This window comes from Bubalus bubalis, chromosome 19, assembly GCF_019923935.1.
Source record: "Bubalus bubalis isolate 160015118507 breed Murrah chromosome 19, NDDB_SH_1, whole genome shotgun sequence".
Lineage (NCBI taxonomy): Eukaryota > Metazoa > Chordata > Mammalia > Artiodactyla > Bovidae > Bubalus > Bubalus bubalis.
In genome coordinates this window covers 8599199-8623674 of record NC_059175.1, presented here as the reverse complement: position 1 = coordinate 8623674, position 24476 = coordinate 8599199, and the positions used below count along the sequence as shown (strand labels likewise).

Below are 24476 nucleotides of genomic sequence, written 5' to 3'. Positions count from 1 at the left end.
CTTGGCAGAAGGATTGCTCATTGGGCATCCAAACTCCACTTAATAAGCAGCTCTAGTCTATTCACTGAAGTCTGCAGCTTTTATTCTGGTTGATGACTTGATTGGATGGTGTGTTTCTTTGGCCCTTAAGATATACAGATGAATTCTCCCTTCAACCACAAAAAGACTTTCAAACTTGATGGAATCTTGAATTCTTCCTTTACTTAGAATCCCACAACTTTTATAAACATTAAAGTCATATCCAGTTAAATTTTGGAAAGGTTTTCGATTCAATGGAGAGGCAGAGGTTGAAGATACAGGTTAGAGAAGGCAAGAGGAAAATCAAGCAGAGAGAAGGAACTTTGCTAGGAGAAACCATGGATTGGATTTTTTCCACTCATCATCCTCTGGAGCTTCATCCAAGTTTCTGTGTATATCAATAATTTGTTTCTATTTATTGCTGGGCCTTCTCTGGTGGCTCAGATGGTAAAGCGTCTGCCTACAATGCAGGAGACCCAGATTAGATCCCTGGGTCAGGAAGATCCCCTGGAGAAGGAAATGGCAACCCACTCCAGTACTCTTGCCTGGAAAATCCCACGGATGGAGGAGATTGGTTGGCTACTGTCCATGGGGTCGCGAAGAGTTGGACACGACTGAGCGACTTCACTATCACTATTTATTGCTGAGTAGTATTCCACATATTGAGTAGTATTCTGAATATACCACAGTTTCATTAACCATTCATTCATTGAAGAACATCTGAGGTGTTTCCAGTTTGGAGCTATTACAAACAAAGCTGCTATAAATGTACATGGATAGGTTTTGTGTGAAAGTAAGTTTTATTTCTCTGGGATAAATGTTCAAGAGTGCTCATATAGACAAATGCTCATACAGTAGTCACATTTCATTTTTTAAGAAAGTGCCAAACTGTTTTCCACAGGGACCATACCGTTTTACATTCCCGATAGCAATGTATGAGTGATTCAGCTTCTCTGAATTCTCATCAGATTTTGGTATTATCACATTTTTTCGGTTTCATCCATCCAGATGAGTATGTAGGGATATCTTATCACCTGTGGTTTAAATTGCATGTCTCTTGATGACTAATGTTGATTGGTTTCTGAAAACAGATTTAGCCTTGAATCCCTTGAATACCCACTTGGTCATGGTATATAATTATTTTTATATTATATTATAATTATTTTTATATTAGTAGAATTTCATTTCTACTATTTTGTTAAGAATATTTGAGTCTATGTTGAGTCTATGTTTGAGTCTATGAGAGATACTGGTTTGTAGTTTTCTTTTTTATACTATTTTTGTCTGGTTTTGCTATCAGGGTAACAGTGACTACACAACATGAGTAGAGAAGTGTTTTCATCTCTTTTTCTAGGACAGACTGTGTATAATTGGTATTAATTCTTTAAATGCTTGGTAGAACTCTCTAGTGAAACCATCTGGGCCTGGAGATTTCTTTTGGAGGAGTTTTAAAATTATGAATTTCCTTAATAGTTATAAGTTTATTTCAAATAATCTGTTTTATGTCAGTAAGTTATGGTAACTAGACTTTTTCAAGGAATTGATATATTTAATCTACATTCTCAAATGTATGTGTGCAAAGTTGTTCATAATATTCCTTTATCATCCTTTTGATTTCTGCAGTGTCTGTCGTGATATCCCGTTTCATTCCTGAGTTTTCAGTAATTTGTGTCTTCTTTCTTTCTCAGTCTTACTGCTGCTGCTGATGCTGCTGCTGCTGCTAAGTCACTTCAATCCTGTCCGACTCTGTGCAACCCCATAGACGGCAGCCCACCAGGCTCCCCTGTCCCTGAGACTCTCCAGGCAAGAACACTGGAGTGGGTTGCCATTTCCTTCTCCAATGCATGAAAGTGAAAAGTGAAAGTGAAGTCGCTCAGTCATGTCTGACTCTTAGTGACCCCATGGACTGCAGCCCACCAGGCTCCCCCGTCCCTGGGATTTTCCAGGCAAGAGTACTGGAGTGGGGTGCCATTGCCTTCTCCTCTCAGTCTTACTAGAGGTGTGGCAATCGTATTGATTTTTTTCCCCCAAGATGCATTTTGTTTCATTGACTTTCCTTATTGTTTTCCTATGTTCAGTTTCAGTGATTTCTGCTCTTTATTATTTCTTTTTATTTTAAACATGCTTATATCATATTTGAAGTGAGTTTCTTGTAAACATACTTGGGTCATGATTTTAATCCACTCCTGCCAATCAAAATACATTTATGTTTAATGTAATTGATATGTTAGGGCTGTCATTTTATTCCTTGTTTTCTGTCTGTTCTTTTTTATTTTTATTATTATTTACTTTTCCTGCTTTCCTGTGGGTTACTCACACATTTTTTGAATTCCATATAGATTTGCTTGTAATGTTTCTTCATGTATCTCTTTATATAGCTTATTTACTGGTTGCTTTAAGTATTACATTATATACACATATATTTATTTAAATTACATACATATATGAAAGAAAGTGTATTAGCCACTCAATCCTGTCTGACTCTTTGCAACCCCAGGAACTGCAGCCCACTAGGCTCCTCTGTTCATTGGATTTCCCAGGCAAGAACACTGAAGTGAGTTGCCATTGCCTTCTCCAGGGGATCTTCCCTATCCAGGAATCAAATACAGCTCTTCTCTACCACAGGCAGATTCTTTACCATCTGAGCCATCAGGGAAGCCCCATATATGCACATATATATGAGTATAACTAGAAATGTATATATATGTTTCTATATATAAGGTTTCTACACTTCACTTGAACTGGTGAAATGGCAGCACCAGTATACTCAGAAACATATGAAGTATAGAAACCGTGTTTCCCTTTATGTTTCTTTACCTTTCCATTAATGATACAATTGTCTTAAATATTTCCTCAAACTACATTCAGAATGACATCAGACAGTGTTATGTTTGCTTCAGCCACCAAATAAAATTTAGAAAACTCAAGAAGAAAGGAAATCTATTATATTTACCTATATTTTTGTTTAACTTGTTCTTTCTTACCAATGATGCTATATTCCTACTTTTATACTTTCCATCCTGTTTAGAGTCTTCCCTTAACCATTCTTTAGAAAAAAGTCTATTAGTGACAAGATCTCTTAATTTTCCTTCATCTGATAATATTGTGATTTTTCCTTCATTCCTTAAAGAGGTATCATTGCTGAATATAGGATTCTGGGTTGATAGTTCTTTCAACACTTGAAAAACAGTATTATTTCCTTTCAGCCTCCATAGTTTGTGGTGTGAAATTCACTGTCATTCATATTATCTTTTAGGTAAGGTGTCATTTCTTGTTCCCTAAGCTTTCAGTTTTTTCCTTTACATTTTTAGAAGTTGAACTATGTGCCCTGACGGATTTTTCTTTTTGTTTGATTAATCCTATTTGGATTTCATTTTTATTTTTTTAAATAACAGCTTTACTGAGACATAATTTATGTACCATGAAATCTCCCCTCTTAAAGTTTACCATAAAGTGTTTTATAGTATATTCATGAGGTTGTGTAACCTCTACTATCTAATTTTAGACTGCTTTCATTCTCTCCAAAGAAACCTACCTATCAGTAGTCACTCTTGATTTCCCCTCCAATCTTTGGAAGCTCCTAATCTACTTAGTCTCTGTAAATTTGCCTATTCTACATATTTCATATAAATCTGATTATACAATACATAGTCCCCAGTACTGCTTTCTTTCATTTAGCAAAATGTTTTCAAGGTTCACTCAAATTGTAGCATGTATTAATACTTTATTCATTTTTTAATACCAATTAATATTCCATTGTATGGACATACTAATTTTGTTTATTCATCAATCGATAGGCATTTGAATACAAATAATGCTGCTATGAATATTTGTGCACACGTTTTGTGGAGATGTTTTCATTTCCATTAGGAATGGAATTTCTGGAAGATATGGTAACTCTGTTTGTTTGAAGAAATGACAAACTGTTTCCCAAAGCAGTATTAGCATTTTACATACCCCCACTTCCCCACATCCTTGCCAGTACTTATTATTATCTATGCTTCTTGCTATGGCTATCTTAGTACATGTGGAGTGGTATCTCGTTGTTTTGATTTGCATTTTCCTAGTAGCTAAGACTAGAGATCTCTTCAAGAAAATTGGAAATATAAAGGGAACATTTCACCCAAAGATGGGCACAATAAATAAAGGACAGAAACGGTAGAGACCTAGTAGACACAGAAGAAATCAAGAAGAGATGGAAAGAATACACAGAAGAACTGTACAAAAAAGATCTTAATGAACTGGATAACTATGATGGTATGGTCAGTTACCCAGAACCAGACATTCTGGAGTGTGAAGTCAAGTGGACCCTAGGAAGCCCTACTGTCAATGAAGCTAGTGGATATGATGGAATTCCAATAGAGCTATTCAAAACCCTAAAGGATAATGCTGCCAAAGTGTTGCACTCAATATGTCAACAAATCTGGAAGACCCAGCAGTGGCCACAGGACTGGAAAAGGTCAATCCTCATCCCAATTCCCAAGAAGTTTGGTACTAAAGAATGTTCTAAACCATTGGGCAATTACACACATCTCCCATGCTAGTAAGGTCATGCTTAAAATCTTGCACTCTAGGCTTCAGTATTATGCAAACCAAGAACTTTCAGATGTCGAAACTGGTTTTAGAAAAGGCAGAGGAACCAGAGATCAATTTGCCATCATTTGCTGGATCATAGAGAAGGAAAATGGCAACCCACTCCAGTGTTCTTGCCTGGAGAATCCCAGGGATGGGGGAGCCTGGTGGGCTGCCGTCTATGGGGTCGCACAGAGTCGGACATGACTGAAGCAACTTAGCAGCAGCAGCAGAGAAAGCAAGAGAATCCCAGAAAAATATCCACCTGTTTCATCAACTATGCTAAAGCCTTTGACTGTGTGGATCATAACAAACTGGAAAATTCTTAAAAAGAAAGGAATACCAGACCATCTTACCTGTCTCCTGAGAAACCTGCATGTGGGTCAAGAAGCAACAGTTAGAACCCTGTATGGAACAACTGACTGATTCAGGATTGAGAAAGGATTACAACAAGGCTGTCTGCTGTCACTCTGTTTATTCAACCTATACACTGAGCACATCATGAGAAATGCCAGGTGGATGAATTACAAGGTGGAAATAAGATAGGCAGGAGAAACATCAACAACTTCAGATATGCAGATCAGTTCAGTTCAGTTCAGTCGCTCAGTCATGTCCGACTCTTTGCGACCCCATGAACCGCAGCATGCCAGGCCTCCCTGTCCATCACCAACTCCCAGAGTTCACCCAAACCCATGTCCATTGAGTCAGTGATGCCATCCAACCGTCTCATCCTCTGTCGTCCCCTTCTCCTCCTGCCCTCAATCTTTCCCAGCATCAGGGTCTTTTCCAGTGAGTCAGTTCTTCACATCAGGTGGCTGAAGTATTAGAGTTTCAGCTTCAACATCAGTCCTTCCAATGAACACCAAGGACTGATCTCCTTTAGGATGGACTGGATCTCCTTGCAGTCCAAGGGACTCTCAAGAGTCTTCTCCAACACCACAGTTCAAAAGCATCAATTCTTTGGTGCTCAGCTTTTTTTAAGAGTCCAACTCTCACATCCATACATGACTACTGGAAAAACCATAGCCTTGACTAGACGGACCTTTGTTGACAAAGTAATGTCTCTGCTTTTTAATATGTTATCTAGGTTGGTCATAACTTTCCTTCCAAGGAGTAAGCGTCTTTTAATTTCATGGCTGCAATCACCATCTGCAGTGATTTTGATGCCCCAAAAAATAAAGTCAGCCTCTGTTTCCCCATCTATTTACCATGAAGTGATGGGACCGGATGCCATGATCTTAGTTCTCTGAATGTTGAGCTTTAAGCCAACTTTTTCACTCTCCTCTTTGACTTTCATCAAGAGGCTCTTTAGTTCTGCTTCACTTTCTGCCATAAGGGATATGCAGATGATACCACTCTAATGGCAGAAAGTGAAAACAAACTAAAAAGCCTCTTGATGAGGGTGAAGGAGGAGCCAGCTTAAAATTAAATATTAAAAAAAAACTAAGATCATGGCATCTGGCCCCATTACTTCATGGCAAACAGAAGGGGAAAAGGTGGAAGTAGTGTCAGATTTCCTCTTCTTGAGCTGTAAAATCACTGAGGATGGTGAGTGTGGCCATGAAATCAGAAAACGATGGCTTCTTGGCAGGAAAGTGATAACAAACCTAGACAGTGTGTTGAAAAGCAGAGACATTACTCTGCCAACAAATGTCCATAGAGTCAAGGCTATGGTCTTCCCAGTGGTCACATCCAGTTGTGAGAGCTGGACTGTAAAGAAGGCAGAGCACCAAAGAATTGATGCCTTCAAACTGTGGTGCTGGAGATGACTCCTTAGACGGCAAGGAGATCAAACCAATCAATCTTAAGGGAAATCAACCCTGAATACTCATTGGAAGGACTGATGCTGAAGCTGCAGCTCCAGTATTTCAGTCATCTGATGCAAACAGATGACTCATTGGAAAAGTCCCAAAGCAGGGAAAAATTGAAGGCAGAAGAGGGCGTCAGAGGCCTCTGTTGCCCTCTTCTCCTTCTGTCTTCAATCTTTCCCAGCATCAGGGTCTTATCCAATGAGTTGGCTGTCAGAAGATGAGATGGCTGGATGGTATCACCAAAGCAATGGACATGAACTTGGGCAAGCTTTGGGAGATGGTGAGGGACAGGGAGGTCTGGCATGCTATAGTCCATGGGGTCGCAAAGAGTCTAGTTTGCCCAGTTGCCCACAACTGGGCAACTGAACAATAACTGATGAGATTGAGCATCTTTTCAAATGCTTATTGGCAATCTATGTGTCTTATTTGGAGAGATGCCTATACAGATCTTTTGCCTATTTTAAACTAGATTATTTCTCTTTATATTATTGAAATATGAGTTCTTTATTCTAAAAAAGTCTATCAGATATGTGACTTGCAAGTATCTTTTTCCCATTCTATGGGTAGCCTTTTCACTTTCTTTATGGTATCCTTTGAAGCACAAAAGTTTTAAATTTATTGAAGTCCAATTTATCTAGTATTTTCTTTTGTTGCTTGCACTTTTGGTGTCATATCTAAGAAGTCTTTTCCTAACACAAGGTACAAATATCTACTTCCATGTTTTCTTCCAAGAATTTTATAGTTTTAGCTCTTAAATTTAGTTCTATGGTCCATTCTGAGTTAAATTTTGTAAATGGTACAAGGTAGGGGTCCAATTTTGCCCTTTTGTGTAAGGATACTCTGTTGTCCCAGCACTAATTGTTGAAAACACTCTTTCCCTCATTTACCTGTCTGGGGACCTTCATTAAAAATACACTGTAGATGTATGTCTTTTGTCAAATTTCAGAAGTTTTCAGCCATTATTTCTTTGAGTATTTTTAGGCCCACCTTCTTTCTTTTCTCTTTCTAGGACCCTGATGACACGAATGTTAGATCTTTAGTCACTTAACTCCATGAAACTCTGCTCATTTTTTTTTAATCTATTTTCTTTCTATTGTTAGATTGGATAATTTCTATTTATCTATCTACAGGTTCCCTGATTCTTTCCTTGTACTCCTCCATTGTGTTGTTAAACCCATCCACTTAGTTTTCTGTTGATGTTATTCAGTTGTCAAGTCACATCTGACTCTTTGTGACCCCACAGAATGCAGTATGCCAGGCCTCACCACCTCCCAGAGTTTCCCCAAGTTCATGTCCATTAAATTGGTGATGCCATCCAACCATCTCATTCTCTGATACCCTCTTCTCCTTCTCCCTTCATTCAATCTTTCCCAGCATTGGAGTCTTTTCCAATGAGTCGGCTGTTCACATCAGGTGGCCAAAGTACTGCAGCTTCAGCTTCAGCATCAGTCCTTCCAATGAGTATTCAGGGTTGATTTCCTTTAGCATTGACTGGTTTGATCTCCTTGAAGTCCAAGGGACTCGCAACACCACAGTTCAAAAGCATTAATTCTTCAGTACTCTGCCTTCTTTATGGTCCAACTCTCACATCCATACATGACTACTGGAAAGACCATCGCCTTGACTATACAGACCTTTGTTGGCAAAGTGATGTCTTTGCTCTTTAATACACTGTCTAGATTTGTCATAGCTTTCCTTCCAAGAAGCAATTATCTTCTAATTTCATGACAGCAGTCACCATCCGCAGTGATTTTAGAGCACAAGAAGAAATCTATCACTGTTTCTACCCTTTCCCCTTCTATTTGCCATGAAATGATGGGACCAGATGCCATGATCTTAGTTAATTATTAAATTTTTAGTTCTAAAGTTTCCATTGGTTCTTTTTAATATCTCCTATTACTTTGCTAAAGATTTTCTTTTTCTGTCTCAAGTGTTTTTGTAGCTGTTCAGAGAAGCATGTCTCAGATTTCTATGTCTGCTTTAAAATCTTTGTCAGATATTCTAAGAACCCTCTCATCTTGGTTTTATCATTTATTGTCTTTTTTATATACAGTTTGAAATCTTCCTAGTTCATTAAATGATCATTGATTTTCGGGTGAAATCTAGATATTGAGGGTATTGTACTATGAGATTTTAGATCTTATTTAAATCTTTTATTTTAGCTGGCTTTTTCTGACACAGCATTCCAAGTGGAAGTGGGGGTGGAGAGCAGGCACCACCTCATTACTGGCAGGTTGGGGAAGAAGTCCAAGTTCCCTATTTGGCCTCCACTGACACCCAAGATAGGAGGCTTCCCATTAGTGGTTAGTGGGATGAGTGTCCTAACTCCCTACTTAACTTTCTCTGACACCAGAAGAGGTGAGGGGAAGTTGAGGTGAAAGTCTAGGCTCTCCACCAGACCTTTGCTAGCATGAATTAGGGGACAGGAGTCATATTTTTTTCTTAGTTTTTGTCTGGAGTAGAGCATTTATTGTCTAAATGTTTTCTGTCTGCTATACTGCCCCTTTACTGGTCCTTCAGCTAAAGAGAGGAATATTTTCTTGGGTCTTTCTTGGTCTGCACCATAGACACTTCCAAGTAGCCAGCTTCTTCAGTTTCAAGTCTGGGATCTATGAGGCAAAAAGAAAACTCAGGTAACTAATTTTTATATTCCTTGGGTTTCCAGGACCTTAGCTAGTCTGTTTTCTCTCTTTCATGGATGTTTTATGTGTAACATATGTGTAATGCTTTATGTGTAAAATGTATGCTTGTTTTGTGTGTAATGTTCAAGGATTTCAGCTGTACTTTGTGAGAAAAGCAAAAAATAGGTCTACTCCATCTTTCCAGAAGCAGAAGTCTAAGTAGACATTTTAATAAATAGAATCATATTTTAATCACTAGGAGATATTAATAGTAAAGGGACTTTGAAGTTAATCTTTTCCCAGTTAATAATAATTCCCTTGTATATCTCTTCTGTACACACTATAAACTGGGTTTGCTTTAAGTGAGAAATGCTTATAGATTATTTACAAATATCTGAATATTGACTACAACCGTCCTTTTCCAACATTTGAATTAAATTCCTCTATATAATTACTTTTTAAATGTTTTTACTTATTGCCAATCTGAACATATTGCAATGGAAGGCATTTCCTTAAACTACCTAGTGTTAAAGGATCTAGTGAGAATCCACAACTTTCCAGAAGTGTAAAATGGAAGCATTTCTCAGAAGTTTTCTATTTGAAAAGCTTCCCTGTATCTAATAGATAGTTTCAGTTATCTTACTGCGTTTCTATACACTCACTAATCATTGACTATTAAAAATATTTAACAATTTCTGGATTTCCAGACCTATTATCTTTTCAATAACCATTCCTCCTCAAACCTCTGCTCTTTTATAGGTGTTAATACCTAATAATACTATCTTTTATTGCCCTCCAACTATCTGTCAGGCACTGTGCTAATAAGCTCCTAATATACTTTATCTTATTTAATCCTGTTTAAGACACAGTGACGCTCAGAAGGACCACACTGAAAGTGTCTGTAAGTGCATACGGAGCCTCTGCTTCTGAGATTCATGCTTGTTTTGACAGTGAGACAACCTACAGAGCAAGCATCTTTTCTTTCCAAGGTGAAAGCTTATAGGTATGTTTTCTCCCTTAATACTATTTTGTAACCTCTATCATGCCTTGATTTTATCTTGGTCATGTTTTTACCTAAGAAATAAATTTTAATACAGAAATTTAAAATATGATATCTGTCATGGTTCTGAAGTTAAACTCAAAGTTTATTTACTATTTTTAATTTCAGTATATGTCATTAAAAATACCAACAATTCTTAAAAGTTTATCACAGTTGTACTGTACAGTTGTACTGTATTTGGGTGTGAAGAGAAAACACTCCTGGATTAGATGCTGCTTCATTTGGCTAATTGTGCCAAGAGGAAAAAATAACAGGAAATTTAAAATAAAATAAGCTGTGTTAATAAATCCTTGTTAATGACAAGATTTACTGTTTAAAACATGTATTTTTAATTTAACCTAAAAGACAAATATTAAAAGTCTACATGTCTAAATATCTCTGTATCCAATAGAGAACTATTTTATATTAAAATTTTAATTCATTTTCATTTACATTTTATAAAAGAACAGATATTTAATTTGCCTAGTCTCAGTTTCAAAACATTGATAATCAGTCTTTTTTCCTTTCAAAATATCTTGGTCAATAAATCTTCTCACATACATTAAATAATACTTTACTTCTTTCCAATTCAACTATTTCCAAACTATTAGTCAGGCAAATTCCTTAGTAATTGCTTAATCAATATATCTTTACACCTGTCATTATTTGCTAATCCTACACATTTTAAAAGTATTCCTGTTATTTTTCTTTAGTAAAGTAGCATACAAATACCACATACACCCTGATTTGTAGAGAACAAGGCTTTCTATTCCATGATAGGACTTCTCAAACGCAGAAATATAATGTTTGTTATTTGGATAAATATACATATTTTGGATAAATATCCCTGCAGATACACTGAACTACCAGTTAGGAAGGTTGACATTAAGATTTTTTTTCTTGATAACCTATTCCTCTTTCAGGGGTCTCTTTTTGCTTCACACTACTGCATGGAACTGCTACTGAATTACCGTTAGAAAATGTTAATCATAATTATAAATATTTTAGTTATTTAAAATATTTTTTCTGCTATGTTCAGTTTCCTAATGATAGAAAAGCTCCTTTTATACTCAAAGTCTAAGTTAAATAAACATTTTTTCATAAAATGACTGTTGTTGCAAATGAAAATTAACAAGTTTATTAACAAATAAGATGTCTCAGTATGAAAAACACACTTCTAGTATTGGTACTACAATTTAATCTAGATATACCTGAAAGGCAACAACCACCACACATTTTCAAAACATAATGTATACAACATTTGCAAGTAGGCTAGTCAAAACTGCTGGTATTTTTACACACATTGACCACGTGAGGAAGAATATTATCAGCGGCATCCTCACCTTAGGAAACAATATTTAAAATATTCACATATAGTAAATTTATATGTAACAATCATGTGGAGAAGGGAACTATTTATCTACTCACTACCATTATTATAAATGAGTATATAAAACGTCTGCCTTTATATACTCATTTATATAAAGTATAAATATTTTTCTGTTCAGAGAATAGAAGACATTTTAATTTCTCATGATGGCCTGTTACGGAGAGGAGAACCTGTTACTTCTAACAGCAAGAAACGACACTTTTATATGAATACACGCCTGAAGACGTAAAACCTAATTTTAGAAAGCATTTAATTTCACCTACATAGTAGTCGATGTGTCAGACACAGCATACCTCAAATGCTATCCTGTAATATTCGCGGACAAGCGTCCACCCTATCTATCCGTTGAAGACATTTCTGCTTTTTACAAGCGGCGATGGAACTGTATTATTGTGGAATATGCGGCACATTCGGTATTAAATAGGCTCCCGGGGCAGGGCTGTCCCTTTGGAGTTGGTCCCCGGGAAGGGCCGTCGTGCTCAGAGGCAGCCACACTTGCAGGGCCATTTTGTCCGAGGCCTCACAGGGAAGAGCAGCGTCAGCAGCGGCTCCTCCTTGAGCCACAGGCTCGGGCCCGCGAGCCGGCCGCAGGAGGCGCGAGCTGGAGCCCGGCAGCGGGCCGAGGCCCGAGGCCCGAGCCTGCAGCGGGGGCTTAGAAACCGCTGCCACGCGCTGCCGGGCGCAGGTCCTTAGGCCCCGCAGTCCCCCGGCCGCGGTTTTCCCAGCCCCGGCGCCGTTGCCAAGGCGACCGCCGCCGAACGTTCCCGCGGCGGGCCCCGCCCCCCGTCCAATCGGACCGGCGCTCGGCGGAGCCCAGATTCTCTTTGTTCCGCAGCCATTTCAGGCCCCGGACGGGAGGCAGCGCCGCTTCGGCAGAGGGCCCGAGCGCCGGAGGCCTCTGGGATGGTGTGGGACCGGGTAGGTGGCGTGAGGGTGCGCGGCCCCTGACTGGAGGGCGGGAACTGAGGCAAGCTGTTCGCAAGCTGCCTCACGGCCGCGGGGAGAGGCGCCGCCGCCTCATCGGTGCCAGCCTGGCCGTTTGGAGCCCGGCGGCGGCGGCGGCGCGGTTCTAAGCCCAACAGCTGCTGGCCCGGGCGTCCTTGGGGATCCGGAGAGGGGGCGGGCGGCGGCTCTTCAGGTGTCCGATGTTAGGGCCCGTAGCCCCTGAGGGGTGGCGGGAAGAAGGTCTGCGCCTCAGGGCGCTGACTGAACCGCGGCGTTTGAGGGCCCCGGGACAGCTGCTCCCCGCGGGTTCTGGGCACCGTCGGGCGCTGCCCCGGATGCCGGCTCTTTGTCCCCGCCCGGCCGCCTCTGCTCAGCTGTCCCGGGCCCGCACCCACCACCGCCTCCACACTCCGGCGGCTGATCGCTGTCTCCAGGCGGCTTTTTTTCCCCTTGGGGACTCGTGGTCTCACGACATGTTTACATAATTTTAATGTTTGTAACTGTACGGGTTTTGCGTGGGTGTGTGTTTTTTGCACTTCTGCCCTTCTGTACTTCTCCTACGCGAACACGCCCCAGGGAACTGCTGCTGAGAAGCGGACCCACGCCACAAGCAACCTGTTTGGGGAGTGGTTTTCTTCCTATTGAAAGCAATCGCTTGTTAACTTGTTTTCAGATTTTAAGAATCAACTAGATTTTACAAGGATTGCATAGTTTTAAGCGCGTTACCTTAACCATCACTAATCAGTTCCGTTCTTCCACAGATAAAAATATAGAAAATTAAGTTGGAGACGGTCCACAAATTGATTTTGACAGTTGTATTAAGAAACTCAGTAGCAATCCTGCCTTGAAGCTTGTAGCTTGAATGATGAGTGTATAAATGGTGCTTTTTTTTTTTTACCTAAAGGAAAGATTTTTTAAAAAATACAAGTTGTATCGTGTAGTAGGTATTTGAAAACGCAAGACTGTAAAATGGCTGTCCTGGCATGCTCGTTTTTAGGATAACAAAAGTTACATTTGGTTTTAAGTTTCTCTATTTTGTCAAAGCTTTCATATTAGAATGGTAAATAAGTTATACTTAATCAGGGGAGGATTCCGTATTTTGAAATCAATTCTGTTTTCCATTTTTACCCTCTCCTGCACCTATTCTTCTTAGAGAATGACTCTGCCAAGTTGATAACTTGGAACTGCAAAAGAGAAATACTAGCTTGAAGGTGCAGATTTCTTTTTTACTCTGCACTGTATACAATGCATAAATGCCTAACAGTTTGGCAGTTCACCTAATTTAATGGGAGCCTAATGAACTATTAGTGATCCACTTGCTTTTACCTAAAAGAGGCCCCTACCAGATCAGCCTTGATGTTGTTACATTTTCATCCTAGATATTCAGGGAATTACTGAATTCCCCTCACAGAAGTATCTTAAAATATTTTAAAGTTGTATAGCTTATTATCATTGTATATTGTGATCAGGATAAGATTTTGGTCAAAATATATATGATTCTGGTTGTAAATCTTTCCATTATCAAAACTTTTTGTATCCATTGTTTTTATGACTAGTTTTTTTATATAATGTTAAAGCCATCTCATGAATTCTGTTTTTCTAAATCCTATAAATGAACTGCATTGAAATATAAATGTATTATGTTTAGAAGAATTGCTTGCAGTTAACCATGTTGGATTACTGCAGACACTGTTTTTAAGAAAAGGAATTTGGTTATAAAGGAAGCCAAACAAAGTGACATATATAATGAAATAAATTTATCAAATATAAACTGCAGAGAAGAACACAGCAATAAGTGGGAGTTATTTGTTTTGCCCAGGATATAAATTATGAATTTTTTCCTAAAACTGGTATTTGAATACATATTGGTGTCAAAGAGATCTTGTTCCTAAAAAACAAAAGGGTGAAAAAGCTGAGAAAATCAAAGTGAGAGGTTTTTAGAAACAGTGTAGAGTAATTCCAGCTTCAGAAAGGTAGGATCAGAGACAGCTAAGAGACAGCTAACTAAATTCCCCAGGTGTTGAAAATCTTTCTTAGTTGGTTCCATTCAGCCAGTGCTATGATAGCTCTCTGGTGAGTGCTGGCAGGTAAGAGAGGTCTCCTGGATTGTAGAGGGTGAGGAGTTTACAATGGAAGACAGAGGCCTGCAGAAGTGGTGACTGTAGATTTGTAGTTCTATAGATGGGCGTTGGGCTTCCTCGGTGGCTTAGTGGTAAAGAATCTGCCTGCAATGCAGGAACCTGAGAGACTCAGATTCAGTCCCTGGGTCAGGAAGATCCCCTGGAGGAGGGCATGGCAACCTATTCCACTATTATTGCCTGGAACGTACCATGGAGAGGCTAAATCCAAAGGGTCCCAAAGAGTCAGGACATGACTGAAGCGACTTAGCACACAGATGGGACTTAGTGTGGAAAAGAGTTTTCAGAAGCCATGTTTGCTTATTTCAAGACTTCCTTACTAGAATTATTTGACGTACTATGTAGTAATGTTAAGAGTTCCAGAATCTTAATGGTTAAATGAGATACTAGAATGGGAAATTAGGGTGCAGATTTGTCTTAGAATTTTTTGCAGTAGATAGAACCAATACAGGAATGGTGGCTACATCTCATTCCAAAATGGCACCTGATAGCTGAGCAAATATTTGAACTCAGAATTGAAGGAAAGCTGAAGGAAATCTGATATCCGAAAGACTACAGATTTGAATCATCATATGTCTTTTTAATGGTAAAAATTTTAAAACAAAGCAAGTCTTTTCAGTGTAATACAGTAAGTTCTTAGAACTGGGCCTGGCATGTAGTAAACACTTCATAAATAATAACTATTATTATCATCATCTTTGATGTGGTCATTGGTATTTTAGAAAACTATAGAAAGCAACCATAAAATAATGATCACAAATATCAGGACCATGCGGTAATTAAGCCCTTTGATACATTTCCTTCCAATATTTTTTCTCAGTTTATTTGATTTTTATACAGTTGAGACTTTTATATTAATAATTTTGCTTTTTTCACCTAGCACCATAAGCATTCTGACATGCTGTGAAATTATTTTGTCAGCATCTTTTTAAATGACCACATGATGTTTTTATGAATTTCTCGTAAACATTTTGCTGTTGGACAGTTAGCAAGTTTCTTTTTTTATTATATTTTTGCAGTTATAATAAACACTACAATGAACATCCTTATACATAAAACAGTTTCTGTGTTTTAGATTATTTCATTAAAATAGATTTCCCAAAGTGAAAATATTGGGTCAGTGTATATGAACATCCAAAAACTCAGTTCATATTGCCAAACTGCTTTTACTTAAGGGAATTTAATAATGGAATTAAATTGAGGAGCACAGCATTTATTGCCCTTTTGCTTGAGTTGAAAGGGAAGAGAGAGTGAATTAACATGTTTTTTCTGTTGTATGATGATGTAATATGATAGTCATCATTTGTAGGCATTTGGCATACAGTATTACTTTTACATACAGTATGCTCATTATCCTAGCCCCCTGTTGCTTTACACATGATAGTTACTTCCATTTTACTTACAGGAGAACTGAAGTATCAGTAGGTAAGTAGTTTGCCCAGAGACTCAAGAGTGTTCTTGGCTGAATCTGAATCTAAATCTGCATGATTATGAAATGCATATTCTTTTATTTGTAAAGTTTTATGTGACACACATATTCAGAATCTTGTAATGAATATATGTATACATTGAATGAATGCAGAATCTTAAAATGTGTTTTAAAGTTCACTCTAACAGTGAATCTATTAACTATAGATCATAGACCACATTTTTTAAAATTTTATTTATTTATTTATTTTTGGCTGCTCTCAGTCTTCAGTGCTTCTCGGGCTTTTCTCTAGTTGCGGGGAGCAGAGGCTGCTCTGTACTTGGTGGTGTGCGGGCTTCTCATTGCAGTGGCTTCTTTTGTTGCAGAACACGGGCTCTAGGGCATGCAGACTTCAGTGGTTGTGGTTCCAGGGCTCTAGAGCACAGACTCAGTAGTTGTGGAGCTCAGGGCTTAGTTGCTCCGGCATGTGGGATCTTCCTGGACCAGGGATAAAACCCGTGTTTCCTGCATTGGCAGGCAGATTCTTTACTGCTGAGCCACCAGGGAAGCCCCATAGACCACATTTTGAAGATAGTAAACTGAGCTGGAAGTAATGAATGAATGACCTGCAAAGTTTTAAAACAGATAAGGTTTAACTATTCAGGTGTATTTTAAAAAGGAAAAAAAAAAAAAACTCCTTACCAGGATGAGGTGTAATTGATAAGGAGTATATAAAGCTGGTTTCTAAAATGATTGCAGCAAGCATTTGTGGGTGAAATGCTCTTAGTAAAGACCTCTTAGAGGAGGAGAAAACAAATCCATCAAATATGGGGGTTAAGAGAAATGACAAAGGCCCATTAAATAACTAAAATGAAAAACATGTTTAGTGAAGTCCCTGGCAAAGTGTCAACTGAAGTCTTAATAGAAAAGAAAAAAAAAAAATATGTTAAGGAGAGTAAGAGTATCAACAAGGTGTGTGAAAATAATTTTATACTGAAAACTAAAGCAAAAAAAATTTTTTAGTTGCATTTTGTAGTTGACTTTGAAGCACTCTGAAGCCATTAGTGAAATAATTATTGGTGAAGTCCCTGAAACCTCAGATACCAAAGTAACCACTACAGTGAAAAGATTGATCCCAGAAAGGTCAAGATTCCATTGCTTTTGTCTTTACTAGGGAAGGAATTAGGGGAGAGAAATACTTCACCAGATTGTGAGTGTACAAAATAGGTGCAAATAAATAATTAGGAATAGGTGGTATCCATCAAAATTGTAAGTAAATGAATACAAAACATGGATCATTATACTGCCATTAGAAATAATGTTTTTAAAAAATACTTAATGAAGTAAAAATATAGTTTATTTTAGCTGGCACATAGGAAAATGATGGAAAGATGCCAAATTATGGAGGACTTCATGTGCCCTTTATGCATTTAATGAGCATTTTTAGTGCTGAGATTGTCCCTTTTTCTCAAGAGATTTAGATCCTACTGTAGAGAGGGAGATGTAAATCAAAAAAGTGCAGTGAAGTGTAGGTAAAGCTTTTATGATATAAATCTGATGAGACCCTGTAAATAGTGTCTGCTTTGTAGACAAACCAAACTTAGCCACTGTAGTGCAAAAGCAACCATAGACAATATGGAAGGGGTGCGACTAGATTTGATTGGTAGGCTTTAAGGAGAAGAAGGGGACAACAGAGGATGAAATGGTTGGATGGCATCACCGACCTGATGGACATGAATTTGAGCAAGCTCCAGGAGTTGGTGATGGACAGGGAAGCCTGGCGTGCTGCAGTCCATGGCGTCACAAAGAGCCGGACACGACTGAGTGACTGAACTGTAGTAGAATTTCTAGTATATAGTAGAGGGATTTCAGGAGGAGATACCTACTGAACCTTGTATTGCCCTAGCATGAGCCATTGAAAGATTTGAAACAAGAAATTTGCAGTGTTGATTTGTGTGATTCATTAAGAACAGAAAAATAGGTTAATTTTAGGTGCTCTAAACTAATAGGAGGATTCATTTTTTTAATGGGCAAATTCGTAGACAAGGAAATACAGCTAGCCAATAATCATGAAATTAATGCTCTACCCCACAAATAGGGAAATGCAAAGTAAAACAGTGAAAAATTTTTTTACCCATCAGATTGGCAAAAGTGATAAGAATGTAGAATGTATTTTGCTAGAATGTATTGATAAGGTTGTATGTAGGGAAACGCAAACATTGAATAAATCAGTACAGCCATTTTAATTTTCAAGTAAAAACTTTTTGGACTTGAGCAGTTTCTATTTCTTAGAGAAACACATGGGTATATCAGGAATCATGTATATTCAAGGAAGTCTTTGTCAGTAGCCACAGAACCTCCAGACTTTCAGGTCACCTTTTATCTCCTCTACACTCAATCATTAAAAGGTCTATATTTGGCTCCTTTTTTTTTTTTTTAACCCCCATCCCAGCTCTTCATATTCTTCTACTGTGCGTTCATCTGCAAAATCCAAAGCTTGAAAAAGCTACTGTTCTCCCTCCCTTCTGCCTAAAAATCCTTAGTTTTGGATTATGTCCTCGGATTATGTGACTACTTCCCTTTATGATTGCTATCAACTGCTAACATTAAGATCATTCTTCCTCATTTCTCTCTTATTTTTGCTCCAGGCTCTTGCCCCTCTCTTCAATACCACTCAGTCTTTATATTGAAATTAGAATAAGCATCCCTGATTTTTCCTCCAGTGTTCCTTTCTCCTCTGTCTTATCTCAGTCACTCATTCCCAAAGTTTTCCCTCTTGCATTGTCAGTAACTGCAGTCCCTCTGTGGTTGCTATTTCACGTTTTCTGCTCTTTGACCACACTTCCTATCTAGTAGTTCACTCCTTCTAGTTAGTATCTCAGCGCCAACTTTCTCTTTACCCCGATGGAATCGCCCGTTTGTTGATCCTATTACTGTGTCCCTGCCACTCACCCTCTTGCTGTTTTTACTTCCTTTCTTACTCAGTTTAAATTCCATGGTTAATCACTCCTTTGGATGACTCCCTTGCTCTTCGCTTGTTTAGTAGAACCACACACTGGTTAAAACCAACTCTCTGCTTTCTTTGCACCTGCCCCTAGGTATCTTAGAATGGCTAGAAGAAAACACAACCACACATGACCACATGCCTCGTGTGGATTGTTATGCTGCCTATTTATACTATATTTTCCTGGTCTGTTCACTTTCCTACTTTTCTCAATGACTATTTTGTATCTTCTTTTCTTCAAACCTCCAACATGTCTTTTCCCATCCTCATTTTCAGTTCATTACCTTGCTTCCTATTTTGTTAAGAAAACTGAAGCAGTCAGCAAACTTCCACACACTTCCACCGCCCCGTGAACTACAATCATCTGTGTCAATATGTGCTGTCTTCTTGCTTGTTATCTTAGATGAGCTGTTCTATGTCCTTGTGTCTGCTTCTGTATTAGATCCCATCCTTTCTCCTCTATCATCTGCTCAAGGAATTGCTTCAGCTTCTGTCCTTCCACATTAATTTTTTCCTTTACTGGATTATTTCAATCAGCAAAGAGACAAGCTATTATTTCTACTATGTTAAAAAAAAGATTGATCCACTTTTTACCACCTGTTTCCCCATATTTTTGGTTTCCTTTTGCAGCATTATTCCCTGAAAGAGTTGTCTATATTTGCTGTTGCGTTTTCTCCTCCCATACTCTGTCAAACCCATTCCAATCAGGCCTTTGCACCATTCTGAGCTGAGACAATTCCTCAGTTTCTCCAGTAACTTCCATGTCGCCAGATGCCATATGTTATTGAGTCTGTTCATCTTACTTGACCTGTCAGCAACCTTTGACAGAGCTATTTCTCTTAATCTTGAAACTCTTTCTTCTTTGCTTTGCAGGATAACTCACACCCCTGGTTATCTCCTACCTCAGTGCTGGCTCCTTGTAATTCTCCTTTGCCTTTCTTTACACAGACTTAGTATTGGAGAGCCCCAGAGCTCAGGCCTTGTTTTTTGTGTTTCACACAACTCACTCCATTAGTAATCTCATTCAGTCTCATGGCTTTAAATACTGTCTAAATGCCATATATGCTCAGTCACTCAGTCATGTATGGCTCTTTTTAACCCCATGGGCTGTAGCCCACCAGGGTACTCTGTCCATGGAATTTTCCAGGCAGGAATACTGGAGTGGGTTGCGGTTTGCTTCTCCAGGGGATCTTCTCCACCCAGGGATCGAACCTAGATCTTCTGCATTGTGGGCAGATTCTTTACCAACTGAGCCATCAGGGAAGTTGCCATCTAAATGTTCAGTTCAGTCGCTCAATCGTGTCTGACTCTTTGCGACCCCATGAATCGCAGCACGCCAGGCCTCCCTGTCCATCACAAACTCCCAGAGTTCACTCAGACTCATGTCCATCGAGTCAGTGATGCCATCCAGCCATCCCATCCTCTGTTGTCCCCTTCTCCTCCTGCCCCCAATCCCTCCCAGAATCAGAGTCTTTTCCAATGAGTCAACTCTTTGCATGAGGTGGCCAAAGTACTGGAGTTTCAGCTTCAGCATCATTCCTTCCAAAGAAGTCCCAGGGCTGATCTCCTTCAGAATGGACTGGTTGGATCTCCTTGCAGTCCAAGGGACTCTCAAGAGTCTTCTCCAACACCACAGTTCAAAAGCATCAATTCTTCGGCCCTCATCCTTCTTCACAGTCCAACTCTCACATCCATACATGACCACAGGAAAAAACCATAGCCTTGACTAGACGGACCTTTGTTGGCAAAGTAATGTCTCTGCTTTTGAATATGCTATCTAGGTTGGTCATAACTTTCCTTCCAAGGAGTAAGTGTTTTTTAATTTCATGGCTGCAGTCACCATCTGCAGTGATTTAGGAGCCCCAAAAAATAAAGTCTGACACTGTTTCCACTGTTTCCCCATCTATTTCCCATGAAGTGATGGGACCGGATGCCATGATCTTCGTTTTCTGAATGTTGAGCTTTAAGCCAACTTTTTCACTCTCCTCTTTCACTTTCATCAAGAGGCTTTTGAGTTCCTCTTCACTTTCTGCCATAAGGGTGGTGTCATCTGCATATCTGAGGTGATATTTCTCCCGGCAATCTTGATTCCAGCTTGTGCTTCTTCCAGCCCAGTGTTTCTCATAATGTACTCTGCATATAAGTTAAATAAGCAGGGTGACAATATACAGCCTTGACGTACTCCTTTTCCTATTTGGAACCAGTCTGTTGTTCCATGTCCAGTTCTGACTGTTGCTTCCTGACCTGCATATATGTTTCTCAAGAGGCAGGTCAGGTGCTCTGGTATTCCCATCTCTTTCAGAATTTTCCACAGTTTATTGTGATCCACACAGTCAAAGGCTTTGGCATAGTCAATAAAGCAGAAATAGATGTTTTTCTGGAACTCTCTTGCTTTTTCTATGATCCAGCGGATGTTGGCAATTTGATCTCTGGTTCCTCTGCCTTTTCTAAAACCAGCTTGAACATCAGGAAGTTCACAGTTCACATATTACTGAAGCCTGGCTTGGAGAATTTTGAGCATTGCTTTACTAGCGTGTGAGATGAGTGCAATTGTGCGGTAGTTTGAGCATTCTTTGGCATTGCCTTTCTTTGGAACTGGAATGAAAACTGACCTTTTCCAGTCCTGTGGCCACTGCTGAGTTTCCAAATTTGCTGGCATATTGAGTGCAGCACTTTCACAGCATCATCTTTCAGGATTTGAAATAGCTCCACTGGAATTCCATCACCTCCACTAGCTTTGTTTGTAGTGATGCTTTCTAAGGCCCACTTGACTTCACATTCCAGGATGTCTGGCCCTAGGTCAGTGATCACACCATCGTGATTATCTGGGTTATGAAGATCTTTTTTGTACAGTTCTTCTGTGTATTCTTGCCACCTCTTCTTAATATCTTCTGCTTCTGTTAGGTCCATACCATTTCTGTCCTTCATCGAGCCCATCTTTGCATGAAGTGTTCCCTTGGTATCTCTAATTTTCTTGAAGAGATCTCTAGTCTTTCCCATTCTGTTGTTTTCCTCTATTTCTTTGCATTGATCACTGAAGAAGGCTTTCTTATCTCTTCTTGCTATTCTTTGGAACTCTGCATTCAGATGCTTGTATCTTTCCTTTTCTCCTTTGCTTTTTGCTTCTCTTCTTTTCACACCTATTTGTAAGGCTTCCCCAGACAGCCATTTTGCTTTTTTGCATTTCTTTTTCTTGGGGATGGTCTTGATCCCTGTCTCCTGTACAATGTCATGAACCTCATTCCATAGTTCATCAGGTACTCTATCTATCAGATCTAGGCCCTTAAATCTATTTCTCACTTCCACTGTATATGTTAACAGTGCCCAAATTTAGATCTTTATCCTCTCTCTCTAATTCCATACATATTCAACTCCTATTCGACATTTCTACCTAAATGTCTAGTAATAGGCCTCAGGCTCAGCTTGTCTGTAACTTACCTCCTAAACTTCCTCCCAGTACTGGCTCTACCCACAGACTTCACCATTTTTGTTTGCCAATGGCAACTCCATCCTCCCAGTACCTCACACTAAAATGCTGGAGTTGTTCTTGACTTTGCTGTTTCTTTGACACATCCATTCCATCAAGACAGCTTTTTTTTTTTTTTTTCCTATATCATCAAAATATATCCAGAATTTTACCATGCTTCACCCTCTTCACTGCCCTTATCCTGGTCCAAACCACAGCCGTCATATCTTTTTGGATTACTTACTAGGATTCTGTCTGGTCTCCCTGTTGTATCCTGCCCTCCTGCCAGCAGTCTTCCTTCAGTATAGTAGCCAGAGCAAACCTTTTATGATTAATACAGTCTCTGTCACTTCTCCATTCAAAGCCCTGTAGTTCCCCCTTTGACTCAGAAAATCTAGTCCTTACGATAACTTACAAGGCTCTACATAATCTACCCAACCCACTTCCCTTTCTCCTTACCTCCCTGACCTCATTTCCCACTACCACTTTCCCTTCTTACCCACTGGCCTTTGCTCAGCTCTCACATTCTCTAAACACTGTTTAATACTGCATCCTATCCCCTGATGCCCCTTATCCTGGATTCTTTTTTACTTTGTGCATACTACATACCACCTTCTAACACACAGGTAGGGGTCAACAGGCTTCATTGCCCTGTGGCCTGTTTTTGTACAGCTTATGAGCTAAGAATGGTTTTAACATTTTTTTAAGGATTATAAAACAGAAAGACTATATAACAGACATATTTTTATTGTTTGGCCTGAACATGGTCTGCAAAGTGCAGAAAATTTACTTTCTAGGCCTTTACAGAAAGGTTAGCACTAAATATTCTGTTTATTGTCTTTTCTCTTCTTACATGAATGTAAGCTCCAAGAGGGCAAAGACCTTTGTTTTCTTTATTGCTCTATTTGCAATAAGAACAGTGCCTAGAATATAGACAGTCAGTAAATATTTGTTAAAAGAATGAATTGCTTGTAATGGTATAAAATTAAAATGAAATGGCAACCCCCTCCAGTATTCTTGCCTGGAAAATTCCCATGGACAGAGCAGCCTGGCAGGCTACAGTCCATGGGGTTGCAAGAGTCGGACATGACTTAGTGATTAAACCACTACCAAACCAGAGCTAAATATAATAAGTAGGAAAGCTAAGGCATATTTTAGATGAGTTTTGATAGAACCAAAGTAAAATTCATTTTATTTTGACGTAAAGATATGTATTTAAATGCCCCCAAAACGGCTCTGTAAGGATACATTATCAAATGAATATTAGAGTACCTTTGGGGAAGAGACCAGGATTAGGAGAGGTACTTGAAGGGAACTTGAATTTCATCTGTATTGTTTACTTTAATACAGTGAGAAGCAGCAGATACCAATTTTTCATTTAAAGATTCTTCTAATGAAGAGAAAGGGGGAAAAAATAGGTATTGATTAAAGCAGTGAGAAGAAATAGTAAGCGGGTAGAGAGAGAGGGAAGAAAACATTGCTGGCCAAATATGACATTTAAAAAAGGCAGTCGAAGAAGTGAGCAGTATCAATATTTGAAGATAGAACAAGCAAAAGTAAGACTCTTAAGTAGGGAAAAGCATAACATCAGGGAACTATAAGAAAACTGGTGTGGAGCATAGTGGGAAAAGGGAACAGAGTCTGCTAGGAGATTAGTTCAGAGAGAGACAGAATCCCACATTAGGAACAATTTTGTAGGCTATGGTAAGAATAAAGTGAAAGCCGCTCAGTCGTGTACAGCTCTTTGCGACCCCATGGACTGTACAGTCCATGGTACTCTCCAGGCCAGAATACTGGAGTGGGTAGCCTTTCCCTTCTCCAGGGGATCTTCCCAACCCAGGGGTCAAACCCAGGTCTCCCACATTGCAGGCGAATTCTTTGCCAGCTGAGCCACCAGGGAAGCCCATGCTAAGAATATGAGGCTTTATTTTTAATTGTGAAGAGAAACCATTGGACAGTTTTGATGGAGAGAAGATATAATTGCAACTTTAACTTGATCATTTTTGCTGCTTCATCTCAAAAAATGGGACTGGAAGTGAGCAAGAGGGAAGGCCAGGTAACCAA

The 24476-nt window shown here is 39.2% G+C and overlaps 1 protein-coding gene and 1 long non-coding RNA gene across 2 annotated transcripts in view; one reads left to right on the top strand and one right to left on the bottom strand.

Annotated features, from left to right (window-relative positions):
• Positions 1–8539: 8539 nt before the first annotated feature.
• Positions 8540–12017, bottom strand: LOC123330612. Its single transcript, XR_006546638.2, has 2 exons — positions 11745–12017; positions 8540–9010 (listed from the first exon to the last, which is right to left on the bottom strand). It is a non-coding gene; the product is annotated as an uncharacterized LOC123330612 (long non-coding RNA).
• A 201-nt stretch (positions 12018–12218) lies between these two features.
• The window catches only part of TNPO1 (transportin 1), a 95035-nt gene continuing 82777 nt past the window's right edge, over positions 12219–24476 (top strand). Inside the window, exon 1 of the mRNA XM_006062107.4 lies at positions 12219–12369. Coding sequence (XP_006062169.1) covers positions 12355–12369 — 15 coding nt within the window. The 5' untranslated portion in view covers positions 12219–12354. The remainder of the gene's footprint in view (positions 12370–24476) is intronic.